Source organism: Carassius auratus, unplaced genomic scaffold (genome assembly GCF_003368295.1).
Source record: "Carassius auratus strain Wakin unplaced genomic scaffold, ASM336829v1 scaf_tig00000749, whole genome shotgun sequence".
In the NCBI taxonomy this organism is placed as follows: domain Eukaryota; kingdom Metazoa; phylum Chordata; class Actinopteri; order Cypriniformes; family Cyprinidae; genus Carassius; species Carassius auratus.
In genome coordinates, this window is record NW_020523319.1 from 14,259 (window position 1) to 34,790 (window position 20,532).

The 20,532-nt window shown below is 38.1% G+C and overlaps 1 protein-coding gene across 1 annotated transcript in view; it reads right to left on the bottom strand.

The window, feature by feature from the left end:
* The window catches only part of LOC113069072 (disrupted in renal carcinoma protein 2-like), a 29,636-nt gene extending 9,160 nt beyond the window's left edge, over positions 1-20,476 (bottom strand). The window contains exons 1-5 of the mRNA XM_026242047.1: positions 20,043-20,476; positions 14,733-14,826; positions 9,040-9,302; positions 7,366-7,495; positions 2,943-3,051 (exon numbers count right to left, since the gene is read on the bottom strand). Of these exons, the coding sequence (XP_026097832.1) occupies positions 2,943-3,051; positions 7,366-7,495; positions 9,040-9,302; positions 14,733-14,826; positions 20,043-20,337 (891 nt within the window). The 5' untranslated portion in view covers positions 20,338-20,476. The remainder of the gene's footprint in view (positions 1-2,942; positions 3,052-7,365; positions 7,496-9,039; positions 9,303-14,732; positions 14,827-20,042) is intronic.
* Between the last annotated feature and the right edge of the window lie 56 nt (positions 20,477-20,532).

A 20,532-nucleotide genomic window follows, 5' to 3' on the forward strand; every position in this document is an offset into this window, starting at 1 on the left:
TGTCACAGTGCTAAATTAATATTCATGAATCATGCTAATTAATATTACAAATTTCATACTGTTTTGGGATGTAGTAGAGCTTACCTCTGAGATGAAATTAAATATTAATTTAACATCAAGACATTAAAAATAATTTAACATTTATTCCATCCCTTTAAAATGGTCAATGACACACTGTCAGTTCAGTGTCGTAAAGTGTGATTTATGTGACGCTGAATTTGTGCATGTGACCTTTATTTGACAGCTTCATCCTACTAGACTACACAAACCCAAATTTTACTATTATTATTTTATATTATTTTATTTTATTATATTATTTTTACAGTGTGTGGAGATACATTTTCAGATTTAACCATCTACTTAACATTGTCAATGTTTCTTTCTGGACAAGCATATCCTCAATAACTGGCAGTAAGGCGCCGCTGCTCTGAGAATTTATATGGTCTGAGGATACATGTGCTGATTAAATGTCCTACTGCAGGGGTAAAAGACATCTTTATCTATTTGAAATAAACATCAAGTGCTAAAACACACAGTAAATCATAGTGCATAATCAGAATGTAATATATTATGTGCGAGCCAAGTAGACTACATAATTTAATATCAGACGATGGTGATGTGTTCTAAAAGTTTTCTGGGAGTGGGGTGGGGGAAGAGATGTTTGGCCCCCTGGTTCCGATGCCCCTGGATGTATTAATTGCTATTTCCATTCTGTGATTTATGTCTTCTGCTGTAACATTGCTATTTCCCCCAGGAAATGAAAGAGGTATCATACACTATGCTGTTTCCTTTGGCAAAAAGTGTAACTCATGTGTGTCCAAACCATTATTTCAAATTCAAATTTTTCTGTCATAGTGCACTGGAATTTTTAGGACTTGGGACAAGGAGAAGAATAATACGGTGCATGCATACCCCTAGGAAAATGATGCTACATACAGTCTACGCAGTTTAGGAAATGCTTTGGTCATCACTAGAGATCCGGTAGACTAATAATAACACTGAATCAATCTAAAACAACTAAATTATAAATAGATTCAATAGAAAATATAGAATTAGTAAGGCCCAGCTAGGCACAATGCTAAATCCATCCCAAACAAACGAAAACATCATACATTATCTGGTGTCAGTATAAACTAATATCAAACAAATCATGTTCTTCTGGGAATGCTAACACTTCTTCCAGGTATTCTAGACCTCCTTGTTCACGAACATGTTTACACTGGAAACCTCACAGGCAAAAAACCATGGCATCACTCACTGAAATGGGGTTTAAATCAGAAAACTACACTGCTACACCTATAGTTTTAATCAGAGCCAAAAAGTTCGGTACAGGCACCACAAAATCAAGCCCTAGTTTTGAGCAGTTTGAGGCACCTCTGATAAAACCAGCAATCCACCTTCTGTTTGATGATGAGTTTCCAATGGCAAAAGGTCTGTCTAATCAGTGCACAGCCATGTACAACTCTACATGCTTACTGCCTCAGGGTTCTAACTTTCCATTTGCAAATTACCAAGTGCAAATGTGAAACAAATTTGTTGTTGACTTCTGACACTGATCAAAACATAACTTAAATAAAAGCCTCTGAATACAAACTTTCTAAGGCTTCTAACCTCATTTGCAAATTATATTTCATATGACAACTGGATGCTGACTATTGTGAAAAAAGTCCCAATACTCATTGGATTAGGTATCAAGAAAAAACAATGAACATTACTTAGAATGTTATATAGAATACACAATGCCAGGTTTCCGAAGTGGTCTAGGCTGAATTAACTGTTGAAGTTTAATACATAGAGTTTGGGGTTTGGAACAAATCCCTAACCAGAATGTCTGAAAAATATCAATAAACTGCTATCTTATGAGCACTTTATTTTACACAATGGGCTCCTAGAAATCTATATATAATTTCAGTTTGTCTGATAACACTTATTTCCCTTCAAATTTAAAAGACCAGGAAAAAAAGACCTTCTCAACAATGGTGAAATATTTAAATGGGAGAAGAAAATGCATGTTGCGTACACTTTCAATTGTTGTTCAAAAAGAACTGAGACTTGAATGAGAAGTCGGAAAATTCTAATTAGTCTCACAATGGCTTTGGCAGCGGATACATATTGGGGGGGAAAGGAAAAAGGCATGCTATCTTCAACTTGTATGGTTTTCTTTCCAATGCCAGTTCAAAGATCTCCTAGTTTACCTGAAAAAGAAACTACAAGACCACCGTCTTTGTCTCTGCAAGCCCGTAATTCAGCTGGGCCTAGAATGTAACATGATTGCTTTGGCCCACAACTCTAACATTTCAGATGCTAATGTGAGGAGGCTGGGGAGAATCAGAAACTCTGAGGTGGAGAGCTCATCTCATTAAGCTGTGGTTGGCCCATCAAAGATGGAGTACTTTTGTGAGTATGCAAATAAAAGCATCTTGAGCATGTATGTTTGATTAGATTCTGATGAGCTGTCTGGAGAGGGAAAGGATGTAGAGGGCTATCTTCATATGGATAGCTCTGGATTTTCAAAACTATAATTAGATCTTTTTAACAGCTTGTTTTGAAGTTCACAGTCCACCCATTCAGGCCTGCCAGCTTTTTAATGAGAAAGTATAGAAAGGCAAACAAAAATGTTTGGTCAGAGTTTCCAGTCAATACTTCAGTATGTGTGTTCGTACTCCCAGGGTTAATTATGAGTCAATAACCATTTAATCCACTGAAATTACATTTCATTTTAAATTATAATTGAACTCATAAAAGGTGCAAATGATTTGAATATCTGATAAATGCAACACAAGAAATACTGAAACACACAATATTTAGATTAATTCATTACATATATTAAAAATGTAACCATCGAAGCATAAACTAGACCTCATTCTTTTCCTGAAAACCTTATAATTACCTATAATGTATCATCTAAATGGGCCCAGCATGGAACATGGAATATATCTTACCTGGCTGACTTTAGCAGGTGTTAAAATCATGTCCAACACTCCAGCCCAGCCGGCAACAACCCCTGTGGGCACGGAGTAGGCGAGTGCTATCATCAGGAAGCGCATGTTGCTGAAAAAGCAAAAGCAAAGATGAGGACTGATGAAAACTTTTCGAAATAGAACAGTATGAAAGCACTTTAAGGCACTAGGCTGCATTTTGACTGTGTATGACGCCCGTTTCTGAAAGAGTAACAGATCTTTCAGAGCTGTCATGAAACTGAACATCAAAGCCTGTGCATCTCACAGAGAGTCAAAGATTGTCGAGTTTCTTTCCTATACCTTCCAGACTGTCACCAAACATTTATCCTACCTTACAGCTCAGTGACAGACAGATAAAAGTCTCCTGAATACAAAAAAAATACATAAATCTGATAGCAAAGGCAGATATCAGGGAAGCATAATGCTAGGATAAAGACATGCCCAGAAGCGGAGATTTGTCTTACATGGATTAAGCTTCCTCAGCCAAATATGATTTTTAACAGGCAGCATCAAGCAAGGGGTCAATGTAATATTACAACTTTATTAGCATTACAACAAAATGACAAAAATGCACCAGTGAACTTTTTACATTCTAATCCGTTTGCTATTTTCGTAAGAGTAAAACTGACTTAATTAATGAATGCACCATGATAAAATATTGAAAAAAAAAACTATGATGAAAAATGAGGGGTTAATTTTAATTATTGAGGTCCTGCAGCAAAAGTTAAATTGCCTTTGAGAATATGCAAAGCTAACAGATAGCTTTCTTCAGGTAATATAGACCTTGATATCAAGAGTTTAGCCAAGCAGGAATCGTTTTGAACATCTTATTAAATCTAACTGACCCACTGGGCAAAGCTATGCATAATATCAGTATCTGCATGCTTTTTAATAAATCATATATCTGTAGGGCATAGCTGAAATACTTTTACTCTATAATAACATTATCTACGAGACTCTCTAACAAGCAGTATTTGCCAACAAATCCTTCTTGAAGCTAAGCAATAACAAAGTTGCTATGTAGATACAACCATTAATACAAGCACAGTGCATGGTTTAGTGTACTGTCAATTTTGTGTTAATCCTGCCCTGATACAAAAATCCCTTGCTATGAGGGATGTTTTTTCTTCATGTATTAGCATTTTTATGAGCATCTATCCAGTCGCAGGATTGCTGTAGTCAAGACTGAAACAGGTTGAGAATCCCTTCGTGGAATCAGTGTTTATGTCTGGCTTCTGGCAGGCCTCCAATCAATCCCGGCCCAATTACAATCACCCACCCTTCTCACTCACTCAAGTGTCCCAAACAACGTCTCCCCACCTTACCCAATACGAAAGGTTCCCCCGTAAAACAACAAAGCATCTGAAACCAATCACGAGGGCTCTCCAAAAATGCTTTGTTTATCTTTTGAAGTGGTGTGCTGTATGGAATTTACTTGTTGTAGTTTGGTTCTTGGTATTTGAGTCTCTCACACTTGATTCGATTGAAAGAAAGTTGTTGTTTGATTGTACCCTCCTCCAGTCCCAGAGTTTTTGGAGCCATCAAGCCAGAAGGATCATCAGCTAAGTGCCTTTTGTCCTTTGCTGGCTGTGATGGAATCTAAATGTCCCAAGATTTAAATTTTGAAAGATACGACAATTTTTAGCACCAAGTCTATCAATACTAATACTAATTCTATCATCACTTTTACTGCAGTATTCTAACACTACATATTGGTTCCTGTAAAGGCATGATGATGCAATTGCACAGATAAGACTTTCCCAGGCTTCCAAAAATGTAGATTTAAGGATTTGGTTCCTTTTAAATTAAATTAAATTTCAATTGAATTTGCATCACCCGAAAGCAGGCTGAACTGGAACTTGAATTGGAACTGCAGAAGGTAGAAAGTACATTCTGTGCAGTTCAATTCAGTTTTTAAATTTCTACTTCCAAATGTAAATTGCAATTCTGGACCTTGTTTGTGATTTCATTTTTAAATTCAGCAGTTGCCTGTTTTAGTTTTCAGCAGAAAAGTCGTTTGACCAGGTTGCCAGGCAAAGATGCTAATTATAAGTTCACAAATGAACTGGATATTACATTAATGCACCCGTTGTTACTCGTAGAAAATTTGACTTCCATGACACCCTACCCATAATTACCTCCAAGGTATGAACCACTGGGTGTAAGGAACTTCTACCATCTACAGTACATTCAGTCTATTAACAGGAAAGTGTGAAAGCCAAGCATGGTTTCAGTGAATTTTACAGTGGCCTTGAAGGGGTAATCACAGAAAAAGGTGTTGACAGAGGACCCTTTCTCCCAACTGTACCCGTTTCATTAACCTCACAGCTGGGGGAGATCGATATCTATGCACTTTTTTCTCCCACCATTTAGATTATGGGATATGAGAAAGCCTTTTTTCCTTTCTTTTGAAAAATTTGGGGGAGCCATCAAGCCAGAAGGATCATCAGCTAAGTGCCATTTATCCTTGGCAGGCCTTGTTGGGATCTAATACCTCAAGATAAAGATTTTGCAAGCCAAGGCCATTTTTAACACAGAGTCCATCAATACTAATACTATTCTATCATCACTGTTAGTGCAGTAATCAAACGCTGGATAATAGTTTCCATAAAGGAACAATGAATTTAATGATACTCTCTGCAACAAACAAGTCAAGCACAAAAAAAACTCTGAGGTTTCACCAACTCAGGTAAGCCAAGGACTTGAGAGTTCAGAGACTGGAGGTGAAACGCAATCATGATCGCACGCCCCCAGTCCGTATCCAATTAACTGTCCCTGTAGACTAGCTGTTTTACAAAGCTCTACCAATCCACTCCTCCATTTACATACAAATGTGAGACGGCTACTGGAACTCTGCCTATCTATGGGACTCCAGACAGCATTACAGTCTCACTGGGGTGACTTCATCCATTCTTGTTTGTTCTTCTTTTTGCTTTCAGCTCTTCTTTGAGTGGGAAAGTTCTGGCGTTCCTCAGAGGAGGTCGAACTGCAGACTCTCCCCAACAGTGGAAGCTCAACAGTCTTTTCCAGTTCACAGATTTCGGCCAATTCCTCTAGTGTTGATGTGAGAACGCATTCAAAGCAGGGCTGGCTTCATCTGATCGTTGAATAGCGCAACTACCCCAAGAGCTGCGGGTGCGACTACATCAAGAGAGTTCTGACTAACTGTAAAAATGTGGTCACGCTGGCCTTCGCGGACTTCAGTGGGTTACTAAATGTACAGACCAAGATGTTCTATTTATTAAGGATGGTCAGCATGTGACTTGGTAATTAATCTGCAGGGAGAGGATCTTCTCTTTGATGTGTATTAAATGACAACTGTGGCATATGGTGAGTGGCGAAATGACAAGACCCTGTTCATTAAGATTCTCTTTTGTAAAAGCGAATGATAAAACTTCAAAGACCGTGCTGAGATCAGGGAGACAGAATGTGGAAGTTACAAAAGACCTAAAATAACAGATGTCCATTGTTGTGTCCAATGTACCCAATGCAAATCTCTTGTGAATGCCAATGAAGAATACAGATATTAATGTTATATATTTATTTTTAACAAGAATAAGTCATGTGCTCAGGTTTTTTCAAGGTTTGAAATAGTTGCACTTGGTTTTTACAAGGACAAGAGATTTGTTATCATATATTCATTCCAATGCCGTCAATCAAAGAGTTTAATTGTCCTCAGAAGTATATATTTACCAAAAAATTTTCTTTTCCTTTCAACAGTTAGTGATTCAAGCACCATTATTGAAATTTAGCATTAAAATGATCAATATGATTTATGCAATATACACTACCATTCAAATTTTTTTTAAAGGATCATGTGACACTAAAGTCTAGAGTAATGGCTGCTGAAAGTTTAACAAAAGGGACTTCTTTCAAAAACATTTAAAAAATCTTACTGGTCCCAAACTTTAAAAAAGTATCACATTTGAACCCCTACTAAAGCTTTTTTCACAATGTACAGATGTGCAGTTTGTGCTGACACCTGGCTGGAAGTGAAGGTTAGTATCGTTCCACTTCAGTAGACACTGATTCATCAACTGGGGTTATATGGATTGCTTTTGTGTTGGTTTTGTATAGTTTTTTAAGTGTCAACCCTTCCACTCACATTATATAAGACTGATTATTTTCCTAAAGTTATCTACAGATAATAAGAAAGTCAAATACATATGGGATGAAATGAAAGTTAGTAGATGAGAGAATTTTCTTTTTGGGTGGAGTTTCCCTTTCAAATAAAGAACTTAAGCGATATGAACAACTTATGTTGGTTCTTCCATCTTCCATTCTCAGCAGTTAAATGAAAAGAAAAATGTTATTTTCACATGAACTACTACTTCCTAACCTCCATTCTTTCATTCTCTGTTCAAAACAGTTTGAGCTGTTTGGTAAGGGAGGAATGTGGTTATACCTCAGCAGTCTGCAGATGCTGCTCCTGTAGCTGAGACGTTGGCTAGCCGCTGCCACGCTGGGAGGGATGGGCGGCCTGGAGGGGAAGTAGAACAGCACAGCCACGAAAAGTGCTGCAATCATCCCAACCTCTGGAAGGTCACAAAAATACACAACATTTATCATGCAGCCTTGGTGTCAACATTAAATCTCTCAAAGATTTTACGGATTCAGACTTAATCTATCTCTGTTAATTAGAAAAAGAGCTTAATGCGCCTGGCATTTCACTGCAATTTTCAGATACTAAATTCAAATTAATGAGAGGGAGCGAGAGAGAGTGGTATCCAAACCAACATCATTAACGGTCATTAGATGGCTCACATTAATCTAGAGTTAACCATGAGTCTAGCAGATTTATTACAATCCTGTAGAGGGAGGAAATGCACAATGAAACAACTGATCAGCTCATTAACCCAGGTCCACAAAAAGCTCCTGTTTTCAAATGTGCTTATCCAGTGCTGGAATATGTGACAGTGCTACCGAGTCCATAATTGAGCATTGCTGTAGCCAAGCACAAAAAAACCTGTTGGCACACAGTATCTCAAAATGCCAGCACAGTCTTCAGGTTGAGTTCCTAAATTTTGCGTCCCTCCTGTGTGCTGTCCACATGATAAAATAAGTGCAGTTTCCTTGGACAGATCCCATTTTTATTCAGCTAGTTAACTTTTACAACAGCGCTTCTATAAATCTGCCTTTTCTGTCATAAAATACAGACTTATAAAGCGGCCTTGGGTGCAGGCAGGCGATATGATAAAAAAATCTTACATCAAAAATGAACAATTTTACATTGCACCAATAGTATATCTCATGATATACATTACTGCTCAAAGGTATGGGGTCAGTAAGACTTAATGAAACGTATACTTTTAGTAAGGACACATACATTTGGTCAAAAGTGACATTTTGCGTAAAGAAATTATAATGTATAATGTTACAAAGGATTTCTAACTTTATATTCATTAAAGAATCCTGAAAAAAAATTATCAGTTTATTCATAACAAAAACACGGAGCAGCACAACTGTTTTAATAATTAATATTAAAAATCAAAAACCAAATCAGAACACTAAATTAATTTCTGAAGGATAATGCAACACTGTAGATTCTAATATTTAATATAGAAATATGTAATGACATTTTGTTTTACCAAAGGAATGCAGCCTCATTAAGCATAGAGTTTCTTATTGGACGAGACAGATCACTGGATCTTTTCAAGTTTATCGTCTTCAAGGAGCGTGTCAAAATCCGGTGCATGTGGCTGCATCTCGATGCCCAATGTTGCAGTAAGTGTCACAATGACCTCTAAACTACTAACAAATCGATGTCTTTCCTGTGTCTAAAGTAACAGCAACATCTTTCAACCTAAACAGAGGCAGAGTATCAATCTATTATTGACAAGATTTCCTTCTCTCTCTCTCAAAATTTTTTAATTTTCTGAATCAGTTAAGCGGAACAATGTGAGGCAATCTTTATAGCGAGGTAAACGCATACCACGTGAAGACATTTGATTGTGGGATTTGGAGAGCCACCATGGATGGCTTTCTTGTGATTGCTTTTCTGTATGGCAAATGCTTAAAATTATTTAGTATTGATTCAAAATGAATGCTGTTGCTGGATTGTCAGCAGACAATACCGTACCTGCGTAAAGAACAAACTGTATCCTGTCTCCAATGTGGTTTTGGTTCCAGTAAACTGTGCTTCCCACAGTGCCATTGGGTGCAGGGACAGCCAACGGGCCAATCAGAAAGGCGAAGGCTGACCCCAGGTAGCCGATGAGTGATGCAATAGCGGTAGCTGTAGCTCTCTGATCAGGAGCAAACCAAGTAGTAGAGAGCAGAGGACCGGCACTCATAATGGTAGGACCAGCTAAACCATTCAGAAGTTGACCTCCATGAATCATCCTGTTGATTTGGGAAAAGAAATGGGGGAAAAACTTAAATGAAAGACAATAAGATTTTAAAGTAAATAAATTAAATATGAGTGAGCTTCTTCCTGTAAAAACCTGCATGACAATGCTTAGTTGCACAATGCTGGCTTTCCACGGGACTGTAATACGGCAGATAAAGTGATATGAGTGTTTTTATCATGTTGCTATGCCATTACTAGGGTGTTTTGGGTGCTCAAAAAGACCACTCAAGTATCAGTGATATTTTACTTCCTATACACGCAAGCCAGACAAATGTCTGAGACAAACATGTAATAATTAACAAATCAATATAAAAAATGGTCTAAATGCAATCACCTTTTTGTTGGTTTCTAAACACAAATCGATGCTCTTTTACATATCTATCAGAGGTGATGTTTGATAGCAGGGGAAACAAAAGAGCTTTATCTGTGAGACAGGATGACTGAGACCCGCAGCAGGGAGACTTGTGATAGCCTAACTGCCTGAATAAATGCTGCACAGCGCTTGTCCCCAGAATAGATCTTCAGCATTGGTGAAGATGAGAGAGTGACTGAAACACTTTTTCATTTCCTACAGGCCAGACGTACACCAAACCAGCCCGAAATGTTCTTTTTTCCTTCATGGTAATCACTGTCATAAAGATCAAGAGGCTTTTTGTGTCGAGCTTTTTCTAGTTTCTTCCTAGCAATTGTCACAATCAGAACAAAATGTTTTTAAGGTCTATTCCTGCTTTCATGAAGATGTGAAGATCTTTACTGTGGCTTGTCAAAGATTGTCTGAGGGATGGTGAAAAAACCTCTGGAGATGTACTGAGTGGAGGATTGATGGTATACATGCCCTAGATTTAAAACCACCTCACAAGTGCTTTTGGTTTGGTCAGTACACACCATACCCAACATTTAAACTGTCTTTTATAGGTTCTTGAACCTTACAGTTTGCAAAAGACTTTGGTTCAATCATCAATCATGCAGTGCTGTCCTTAATTCCCAATCTAATACATTGTGAAAGCTCTCTCGACTATTCCTTTCGCTTTTGTTCCAGCATGTTGACATCTGATTCTGCTGAAAGGCTTTTATGCATTCCTACTGCATGTTTCACGACTGGACATCAGCCCCTGTGACACTACATTCACGCTAAAGCCTGTGTGATTTTGCTTCTAATGAAATTGGCTAGAATGCACTGTGGGATTTTTTTCCCCCCTAAATAAGAAGCAGCAGTCTGCATTTGCAGTGATTGCAATCATTGTGATACCCCTCACGTCGCTTATAACTGGATCGTAGATGACTCTAAATCCTACACCTTGAGCTGATCATTATGACTTCACGTTTGTCAGTTATGGTTGGAAACAATGCAAAATTGGCAATTCTGGTACTGAGAATGACTACAGATATTGCCTACTATATCAAGGCCAATGAATTCCAGTCTGAATTGATTCTGTTAGCCTATTTTAATTGAGCAATAAAGTGTAAGAGGCTGTACTATATTGTGATTATAATCAAATACAGGTCAGTGTTACACAGAACGCTCAGAAGCGTGCCTTTAACCCTTCCAGCCATGACTATACGGGAAATAAAGCACAGCCTTGAGAGAGTCATAGATCATTTCAAACAGCTATACGTAAAAAATTATGCACAAATGTTTCATTAGGTAAATTCATTAAGTACCATCTTCCCACTAAATGATTCAGACCTTGACATGTAAACAAAGGTTAATATTTGGCATTCATGGGTAAAGCAAAATAATAAATTCAGCAACTGGGTGTTTTGCATTACATCTAATAACTACATTATGTATTTTGGTACAGCTGTAACGCTGTATAGACCAATCACCATCCAAGACTGTCTGTTCTTTAATATTAAGTTTGTGTTAAGGGCTGATTACAGAAACGGTTCACACTATTTTTTTTACTTGCACTATTATAAACTATTCATATTAGTATCATGTTGGATAACTACTTGTCCTAAAGCAAAATTTGTGGAGAATCACTGTCGTGTGATCATTCTTCAGGTGACAATCCACTAAACCTTGAATTTGAATCAAAGTAAGAGATGAAAAGGGAGAATTGAGTCTCATGCATGGAGAAATGTGAAGGCAGTGGAGGAGTGGTAATTTAGCCTTAGATGTTTCTGATCCGGCACGGACAATGTTAGGGAGGATTTTCTGCTTTCTAATGAAACTGCTGGGTAACAGGATTTTAATGCAAATTATATAACCTGAGTAACATATAAAAAAAAAAAAAAATGGACTGCTTTCTACTGACCAAAACAATAATGGTAATGCAAAATACTCCAACTAAACGTCAAAGCCAGAATAAAAGAGAGACCTGGGAGAATCTAAAACAGTGCAAGTCTTAATATCACAGCCAATGAAGACATTATATATTTGTGTACAGAAAAAAAAGTAATAGTTTTTTTATCAAAAGAATGCCTGAAACTTCTGTTCAATTTGGCTTGCAAGGAACATGGTGGTTTTAACCAAATGACTCCTCGCTGCCAACAAAATCAAAAAATTGACAAACCCACAACGGCACAATCTGCTGTGACCACAATCGCTGTTGATTTGAGACTAAACACTGGCATTTGTAATCAAAAGACATTGTAAAAATTGATTTATTTATTGCTGCTGGATGCTGCCATGATTGAATCGCAGTCATTCTGACACCAAACCAAAGCTTCTAAATAGAGATTTAGGTTAATAAAAGCAACTGAAAATCTGAAGAAAAAAAGGGGAAAAAAAGAATAGGGGTCAACAGAAACAGTTCACCCCAAAACTATTCTTTACATTTTTCCAAAACAAATATTTAGTTTTTTTCCCCCCACAGTACACTGTTCTTTTGCATAAAACCACCATTCATATAGTGATTACAAAGTCTGCATCATAAAACGAGTCTATTGGACATCAAAGTCTTCTGAAGCAATAAGATAACTTTGTGTGAGAACAAACCAAGCTTGCTCATTTTGAACTGCTGTTTAGAAAAGAGTTGTGAGATTCTTCAAAATTACGTTGTTACACAGAATAAAATAAGTAAAAATAATATAAAACAATATATTAATTTAATTTGTATAAAATATTAATAAATAATTTATGGAAACTATTTTATTATAAAATAATAAACATTTAAATAATACTTCAAAATATTAAACAATGATATTATTTTTAGTTAATTTTTAATCAAAAAACGCTTCCAGGATAAGCCATCTAAACTGAGCTAACTGCTGTGTGATGTTGTTCAATTTAGCCTTACACTGTAAACTCTTAAACAAAACTGCATATTCAGATCAGAATGACTCTTTCTAGTGTAGCATATCAAGGATCACCATCAGTCACAGGCTGGATCACTTGATATGCAAGATTGTCATTACCTTTTCAATGAACCTCTTTTTACACTTTATTAATGCAAGTGCTGACACCTAGTGGTAGTTCAATTCACATCATAGCTGATGTCACCAGATGATGATGCATGCAGCATGACGACTGTGTGGTCTCCTACTTCCTCTGTGATCTAAGTTTAAGGCTTTCAGTAGCTCTCCATAAACCTCAGTTTTACAGTCACAACACATGGATCTCATGACAAAGGCAGTTAAACGCTGTGTGAGTCATGGGGTCTGTGAATAAGTCCTAAGCAATCCACCAGTAACTAATGTACTTTCTAGCACCTGCTAATTTCAATAAAGCTGAGAGATCTATACAGAGAGAAAAGACAGTCCATTGAATAATGTTCACTGGTGATGTAAATGTACTTAAGCAATACATCATAAGCTATACCGGGCTTCTTAAATATAAAACACACAACATAGAGTTGAGTCACTTAATATGAATCAATAGACTCGACACATTAAGTGCTCCTGTGTTGAAATCAGCCATTACATTAACAGTCACTGCAGGCAACAGTTGCTTGCAATGTATCTTTGTGTTTAAATGTGCTTGTGGTGTAATATATAATTATATAAAACAATCAACATAACCTCTGCTGTCTCTCAACAGTCCTAAAAAGCTTTTTCTGTTATATATCAAGCAAATGCACAATTTTAGATTATATAACTGAGTAGGTCAATGTGTCACTGTGATATCTAGGATTGTGGGAGCTGTGAAACTAAGCTATGTAGCCTTATTTCATTCAAGTAACTAATAACTTTTTTATAAATGCACTGTTCAAAAAATTATTTTTTAAGTGTAAAAAAAAAAAAATCTATACAAATGTAGTATAGTGTCTGGTGGTCATGTACTTTTATGAAACTGGACTTTCTAACTACCCACATTTATACAATAATGTTTTAATTCAGATGGAAATAACATCATACAGATACAGATAAGTACCTGCCAATTTGCATGAATTATATGGTACTCTTAGCAGTTCACAATAAGACTCGCGTTCTCTAAATTCAATGAACCAACTATTTTCTTCATGCCCTAATAATAAAATATGATTTATACCCACTGATGTCCTATTTTAGTTGTCAACTGACTTCACTGACAAAAGCTACATCCTTTTAATGTCATTTAGAAAACCTTGTTTAAATGTCCATCCATGGCGTAGTTAACTCTTTGTCCAAAAGGTAATAATAGAAAAGCTCTGCTTCCTTTTCTCACAACTGCAATGAGAAATTTGCTTTAGTTATTTCTTTATGTGCTAATGTTAACCATGTGTGAATGAGAAAGCTTAAAGAGATAAGGAGTGAGAGAAAATGGAAAGAGGACATAAAGCACAGAACAGGACAGGAACATTCAATTTTTACAGGTAAAAGAATCCTAATCTAAAGCAAACAGAACGCAGTCGTCCTGTTAAAGTGTATTTAAGCAAATGAAAAGGTCACGTCTTTAACTTGCAACAGTACCATGTAACTTTGCCAATGAATAACAAATGTTCTCTTATCATATGTTGCAGAGGATTTTAATTCTCCATAAATATTTAGAAAATAAGTGTTTCATGTAATTTATCATAAAATTGTATTATGAATATACCGTCTAACCTGCTCTCTAGATAGGAGTCAAAAACTACATTGAATCACACAAATAGAGCTAGGTGACGGAAGCCATAACCAAACAATAAAATATCTGCCATCATCATCACCATCATCAAACTCAGATTGTCAACAATATTTCTTTAGATGTGCAAATTGAGTCCTAAAACAATATAAAATATTAAAACGACCAAATAAATCTGCAACTAACCTAAAGAACATGTATCAGGCATGGCTTGTATATCATGTCACTTTCATATAATTTCACTCCAAGGCAATATTTTATACAAAGTGTAGCATCAAGTTTGGAGAACAATCTCTGATTTTCTCATGAATTATCACATTGGGAAATTAAGGAATGTCATAATTATGTAAGTGAAAAGGAAACAGCATTGAAAGCTAGTTTGGCTAAGTGGAGTTTTTGTTGAATAAATGATGCATAACATTGTGCAACAGAGTCTTACCAGCGTCTGTAGTACAGGTCTTTGAGGGGAACACTTCGTAATGCTGCGCCCAGCAACATGAAGAATGCTGACAGCAGCAGAGATGCTCGCAAACCTTTGGCACAGAGAGGAAGGAAAGAAGATATATCAGACTCGTGATATCTTTTAAGCTTTGATAAACTGATGAGATTAGTTGTTGATGCAGATCCATCCCCAAGATAACAGCAAATTATGCACGACTATCACAAAGATATTAGGATTAGAAAATCAGATGGTATTGGTTCATTTAACAATCAAAAAGAATTAAACATGATTTATTTGTGACAAAACAAAATCGTTGTGTCCAAAAGCCATAATAAAATATTTCTACTCTATGAAATTTTTTTCTGGATTTAAGCATAGGAGCAGAAACGTCAGTGGGTGACCGATGAATTGGAAAATCGCTTTGATTGATCAATCTACTCTGAGTGTAAACTAAATGAGCCAATGCACAATGGAAAGCAATTATTGCATCCAGCTGCTGCTGATTACAGGGTGAGTATAATAAGGCAGCAGGTGCAATGCATACCAGGTTTTCGCTGAGGAGCCAAGCCGGTGACCCGGTGGCTGAGTGGTGGTACAGCCACTGTGGCGACAGCACGTGGCGTCTCTGTTCCCTCCTTCAGGGAACGAGGGTTACCATACGTAACCGAGACGTTCCCTTTCAGTCAGTCACTATCGACATGGTTGACCGACGAATTGGGATCCCTACCAAAGTGCCATGGGTGCTGGCCCTTCCAGTGCCCTGTGGGAGCCGCCTGCACCACTATTTGGTGTAGGCCGGGGCTCAGAACAAGTAGTTCACCTCACCATTGTCAAATCACTACCACACTGAGTGAGATTGGATAACACTAGGTAAACGTACCCATTCCACTGGGATCAGGGACGCTGCAGAAGCCCCATCCTGCATATGCATATAGCATCTGTATAGGTTTATATGGAGAAATTGGAGGTGATTGTAACCCTCATGGAAAGGCAGAGGTCTGCCGGGGAAACACGGGCTCTAAGGCTATACTGTGGACTATACGCATACAAGTACCACTTAGGTCTCAATATGGAATCCAGCCTTACAGTTCTCACGGATTCATCATGAAGGTCTGGCGCCGGTTGTTTCGCCACGTCCGGCTGCCAAGGGTGATGGAGGATCTCAACAGGGGCTACAGTACAGACACTCTGGAGCAGTTTTAGCAAGCCGACACTAGCCAGGGCATCTCAGTGCCACTTCCCATTTGAGGTGTAAACACAGGAGGATCTACACAAAGGCTATTGAATCTACCCTACCCTCTTGATGGAGGCACTGAATGCAAAGGCTCGAATGGGCCCTGCTGTAGTGATTTTAGCACTAGATTCAGGTCCCAAGAGGGTATAGAGGGGGGCCGGGAAGGATTTAATATCCTGGCCCCTCTAAGGAACCTGATGACGAGGTCATGCTTACCTAAAGACTTCCCATTCAAGGGGTCATGATATGCAGCAAAAGCAGCAACCTGGACTTTGACGGTGGAAGTAGACTGCCTTCGCTCCAGCCCTTGCTACAGAAATGAAATCACGACTACAATCGGGCATCTCCGGGGGTCTTCTCGGAGAGAAGAATGCCACTCGATGAACAGGTTCTACTTCAAAGTGTAAGCGTTTCTGGTAAACGATGCTCTTGCTGAAGTGTTCACTACCTCTGCATCCCGTCCAGGGACCAGACATGGAGTTTCCAAAGGTCTAGATGAGGGTGCCAAATGGTGCCCCATCTCTGAGTCAGTAAATCTTCCTCAGAGGAATCGGCCAAGGGGGGGGCTGGCGTGAGGAGCACCATTCTCCAGGCAGCGTTGTTCGAGACAGCTCGTCGGCTGTACGGTTGAGCAGACCCAGAATGTAAACAGCACAAAGAGACCTTAGAACCTTCCGACTCCGAAGGAGGAGGTGGCAGGCGAGTCACGACATTCGACGGGAGCACAGACCACCTTGTCGGTTCACGTACGCAACGGTTGCAGTGTTGACCATTCGGACCAGCATGTGCTTGCCTCATAAGTGCCCTTTGAGACGGTTCAAGGCAAGGCATACTGCTAACAACTCTAGGCAACTGATGTGCCAATGTAGCTGTGGGCCCATCCAAACCCCTGAGACTGCATGCCTGTTGTACGTGGGCCCCCAGCCGGTGGTGGAGGCATCCATGTAAACCACAGCATGCCTGGAAGATCTGTTCTAGGGGCACCCCTGCCTAGAGGAACATAAGATCTGACCAAGGGGTGAGGGTTCTGGAGACAAGTCTGTGTAACTTGGACCCGGTGAGTGCCGCGCTTCCATGCCAACCTCGGGACTCGGCAATAAAGCCAGTGCTGGAGTGGTCTCATATGCACAAGGTGGGCTGAAGTGCCGTCTCGACAACACAGGAAGCTTCCAAGAGCGTGCTGAACTCGTAGTTCATTACTGGACACACAGTTGAGCAGAACGATTCTGTTGCTAAGCTCCGAAATGAAAAGCTGATATGCAATGCATCTGCTGCCATATTTTAATCTCACTGTGATCAGCGACAGCTGGATGCAATAATGCAAATGAGAAAAAATTGAAAGCCAATGTGCATCCCAATTCCCAATTCGTCATTCGCCAATGTGACGTCGAGAGTGAGCAACTGAAAGGGAAATTGAGTTTAATATAGGAACTCTGGCCTGTGGTTTTTGGCAGACGTCGTTTTCACAACCTGTGGCAATCGGTTTCGTGTTGAGAACAAACGTAAGGTGAAATGCTCCCATTAAAGATAAAGAGCAACAAACATGGTTGGAAATTTCTTACCTAAACATTTACATAAGAGCATATCCTTTCTTAGCAAATATGTAAAAATTAAGTGCACTAATGTGTTAATGAACAGAACTGAAGTGTCAACTAGCTGTATGAGCTAATAGAAAAATGTGGAAACCGAAAACATTTGTTTGACCTTATCAACTCTTAGAGCTGAAAATGCCTTATTTTCAGGCAAGATCACTTGAATAGTGGGGAAATGTTAAAAACAACAACATTCTGTCCTGTTTGACCTTATTCTCTTTTCTTAATATAAACCATGTGAGTGAAAATGTCATTTTCAAGGCTCAAAACAGATTCCTCACAAGATAATCTTCTCACCCTCATCTCCTCCAAAACAGAAATGCTTATGTTATTTTGCCATAGAATTGTATTTTACCATATAAGGACAATTCATATAGACCATGTAATAGGCTAAGCACTAAAAAGTTGTCCATATATAATCAGAAGACATACGATAGCTTTTTGTTAGGAAAAGACTGAAATCAAAGTAATTAACCCATTTAATCCCAAATTTTTCTCAAAAATAAAAATATTCAAATAACGTGTGATTAGTAACCCTTTGAAATAATAATAATAATAATAATTTTCTTTTTTCTAAGTGTGTAAAAAAATTTGTTTTACAATTGTGACCGATGGGATAATGTATGTACTTAATTTACATATTTCTGCAGCCATAATTTTTTTAATATATCTTAGCCCAGTTATTTTAAACAGTTTGATCACATTCCAGGGTTACTATTATGCATTAAAAAAATATTTTTAAAAAACGTATGCATCATTATGCACCATCAACGCATTTCAAAATTGTTACTTTTTGGTAAAATATAACATAACATTTTTATTTTAGTGCTACCAGTATTACAACATCTTGGGACGTCATGGCCTAGTGGTTAGAGTTTGACTCCTAACCCTAGGGTTGTGGGTTTGAATCTCGGGCCAGCAATACCACGACTTGGGTGCCATTGAGCAAGGCATTGAACTGCTCCCCAGGCGCCGCAGCATAAATGGCTGCCCACTGCTCCGGGAGTGTGTTCACAGTGTGTGTGTGCACTTTGGATGGGTTAAATGCAGAGCACGAATTCTGAGTATGGGTCACCTCACTTTCACTTTCACATCAATATTGTATATTGATAGAAATTAAATATTTTTAATTTAGTGTAATATTTTGTCATTGCAACATTTTAGGGTAATTTTCTCTAACAACTGCAATTGGATTTATATTTTTCTTTATTTATATAATTTAGATACCTAAGTTCACTGTTATCCCAACGGTCACTATTTTGACCATCAACATGTTTACTCATTCTATGACCACACTCAACAAAATGGAATATATGTGCATCCATACATTAATAGACACCTTAAAGATAATGAGTACTACAAATATTTGCCATATCTTTGTTCACATACTAGCCTTTCGTTTTAGAGCTTTGATATCATCTGCACAAGGTGCAAACAGGAAATAAACTGCCCTAGTCATGTGACAATTTGAACTAATCATGTGAAACTGCACATATTTCATTGAGACCCTTCATGTTTTCCATATTTGCAGAGAGTGCACTAAAACATCAGTCAGTAAGGTTTTCAGAGCTTTATAAATTAAAACCTTTTTCAAGGTCACCATTGTGGGGTTAAATAGGTTAATAGCCAAAAACATAGAGTGAAACACTGGTTAGTGCTTCTCCAGTGAAGCGTTTCGGCTGTGTGAGTGCCGATTCTGTGCACACGGCATGGTAAGTTAAAACAACATGTCATCAGCATGGACTTATCCCACTGCAAGAGAGGTAAATTAGCAATGTGTAAAATTTGTTTTACCGAATATCTAGAGATGGCTTCACTTTACTAGAGTGTGAACATGCAGTGAACAGCATACCAAGTTCAATTACCCAACTTTGTCATATGATGCTAGGGAAATGGTTTTGTGGCTTGACATGTGATTTTTTTATTTCAACTGACATAAGGAGTCTTTCTGTGCAGTTTAGGGTTCATCAAATCGAAATAAAGCAGTGTATAAAATATAATTATTCCCAAATTTTCTAGGTTTTTTTCCCCCAAAAAAATAGAATTTCAAGAATTTCACATCTGGCCACACATATTTAAGTCTGTAGTTGATATTCAGATATTCAAAAGGTAATTGGTACATGAACACTTTGTGTGAAATATCTGTTGATATAAAAAATAGGATTGTTGTATAGAATTATGAATACGGGTCAATGGTAAATACCAATGATAGTTTGGAATTGGATGTGTGGTTTGAAAGCCCCTTGTTGTAGTGAACAAATGTCTAAAATAGATATGATATGAACATCTGACTAATGACACGGAGATAAATTTTGTTAATAAAATGAATTTGTGCATACATGACACACTGAAATGATCAAACTGGCTTTGATATTACACAATCAACAAATTTGTCCAAATATTGCCAGATGTATCTATTATCATTGGTTTGTACTTATAGGTATGGTTGCCGTGTCAAAAATTAAAACCAAAGTAGCTCACCTTTCTTATCCATCAACCACATAAACAACAGCCAGGGCAGGTAACCCACTGGACCCCACATCACCAGCACCGCGATATCTGTCGGGGAGAACTCGAACACATGTTTGGCTGAGACCTGGATCGGGCCCCAGGTGTTCCACACAAGTCCTTGCATAAAACCCAACAATGAAAACATGGTGAGAACAAACCATCTTCTCCCGTACACCCTGCTCAACACAGGCTGTGTGTTTGTCGCCGGCTGGGATGGAACCAGCAAAGGCTCCCTTTCTCCTTCGGTGCTTTCCACGGCACCCATTGAAAAGACTTGGGATCACTTTTTAAAATGCCTTTATGCTATCCGGCAACGTCTATAACATAGCACGTTAAAAACTAGGGCAGTCGCTCAATTGTCAGCTGCCCATCGAAACAAAAACAACCGATGACACTCACAGCTACGATCCAAACTTTAATGCGCATGCGCTGCGTCGGGACGGAATTGACGTAACGTATG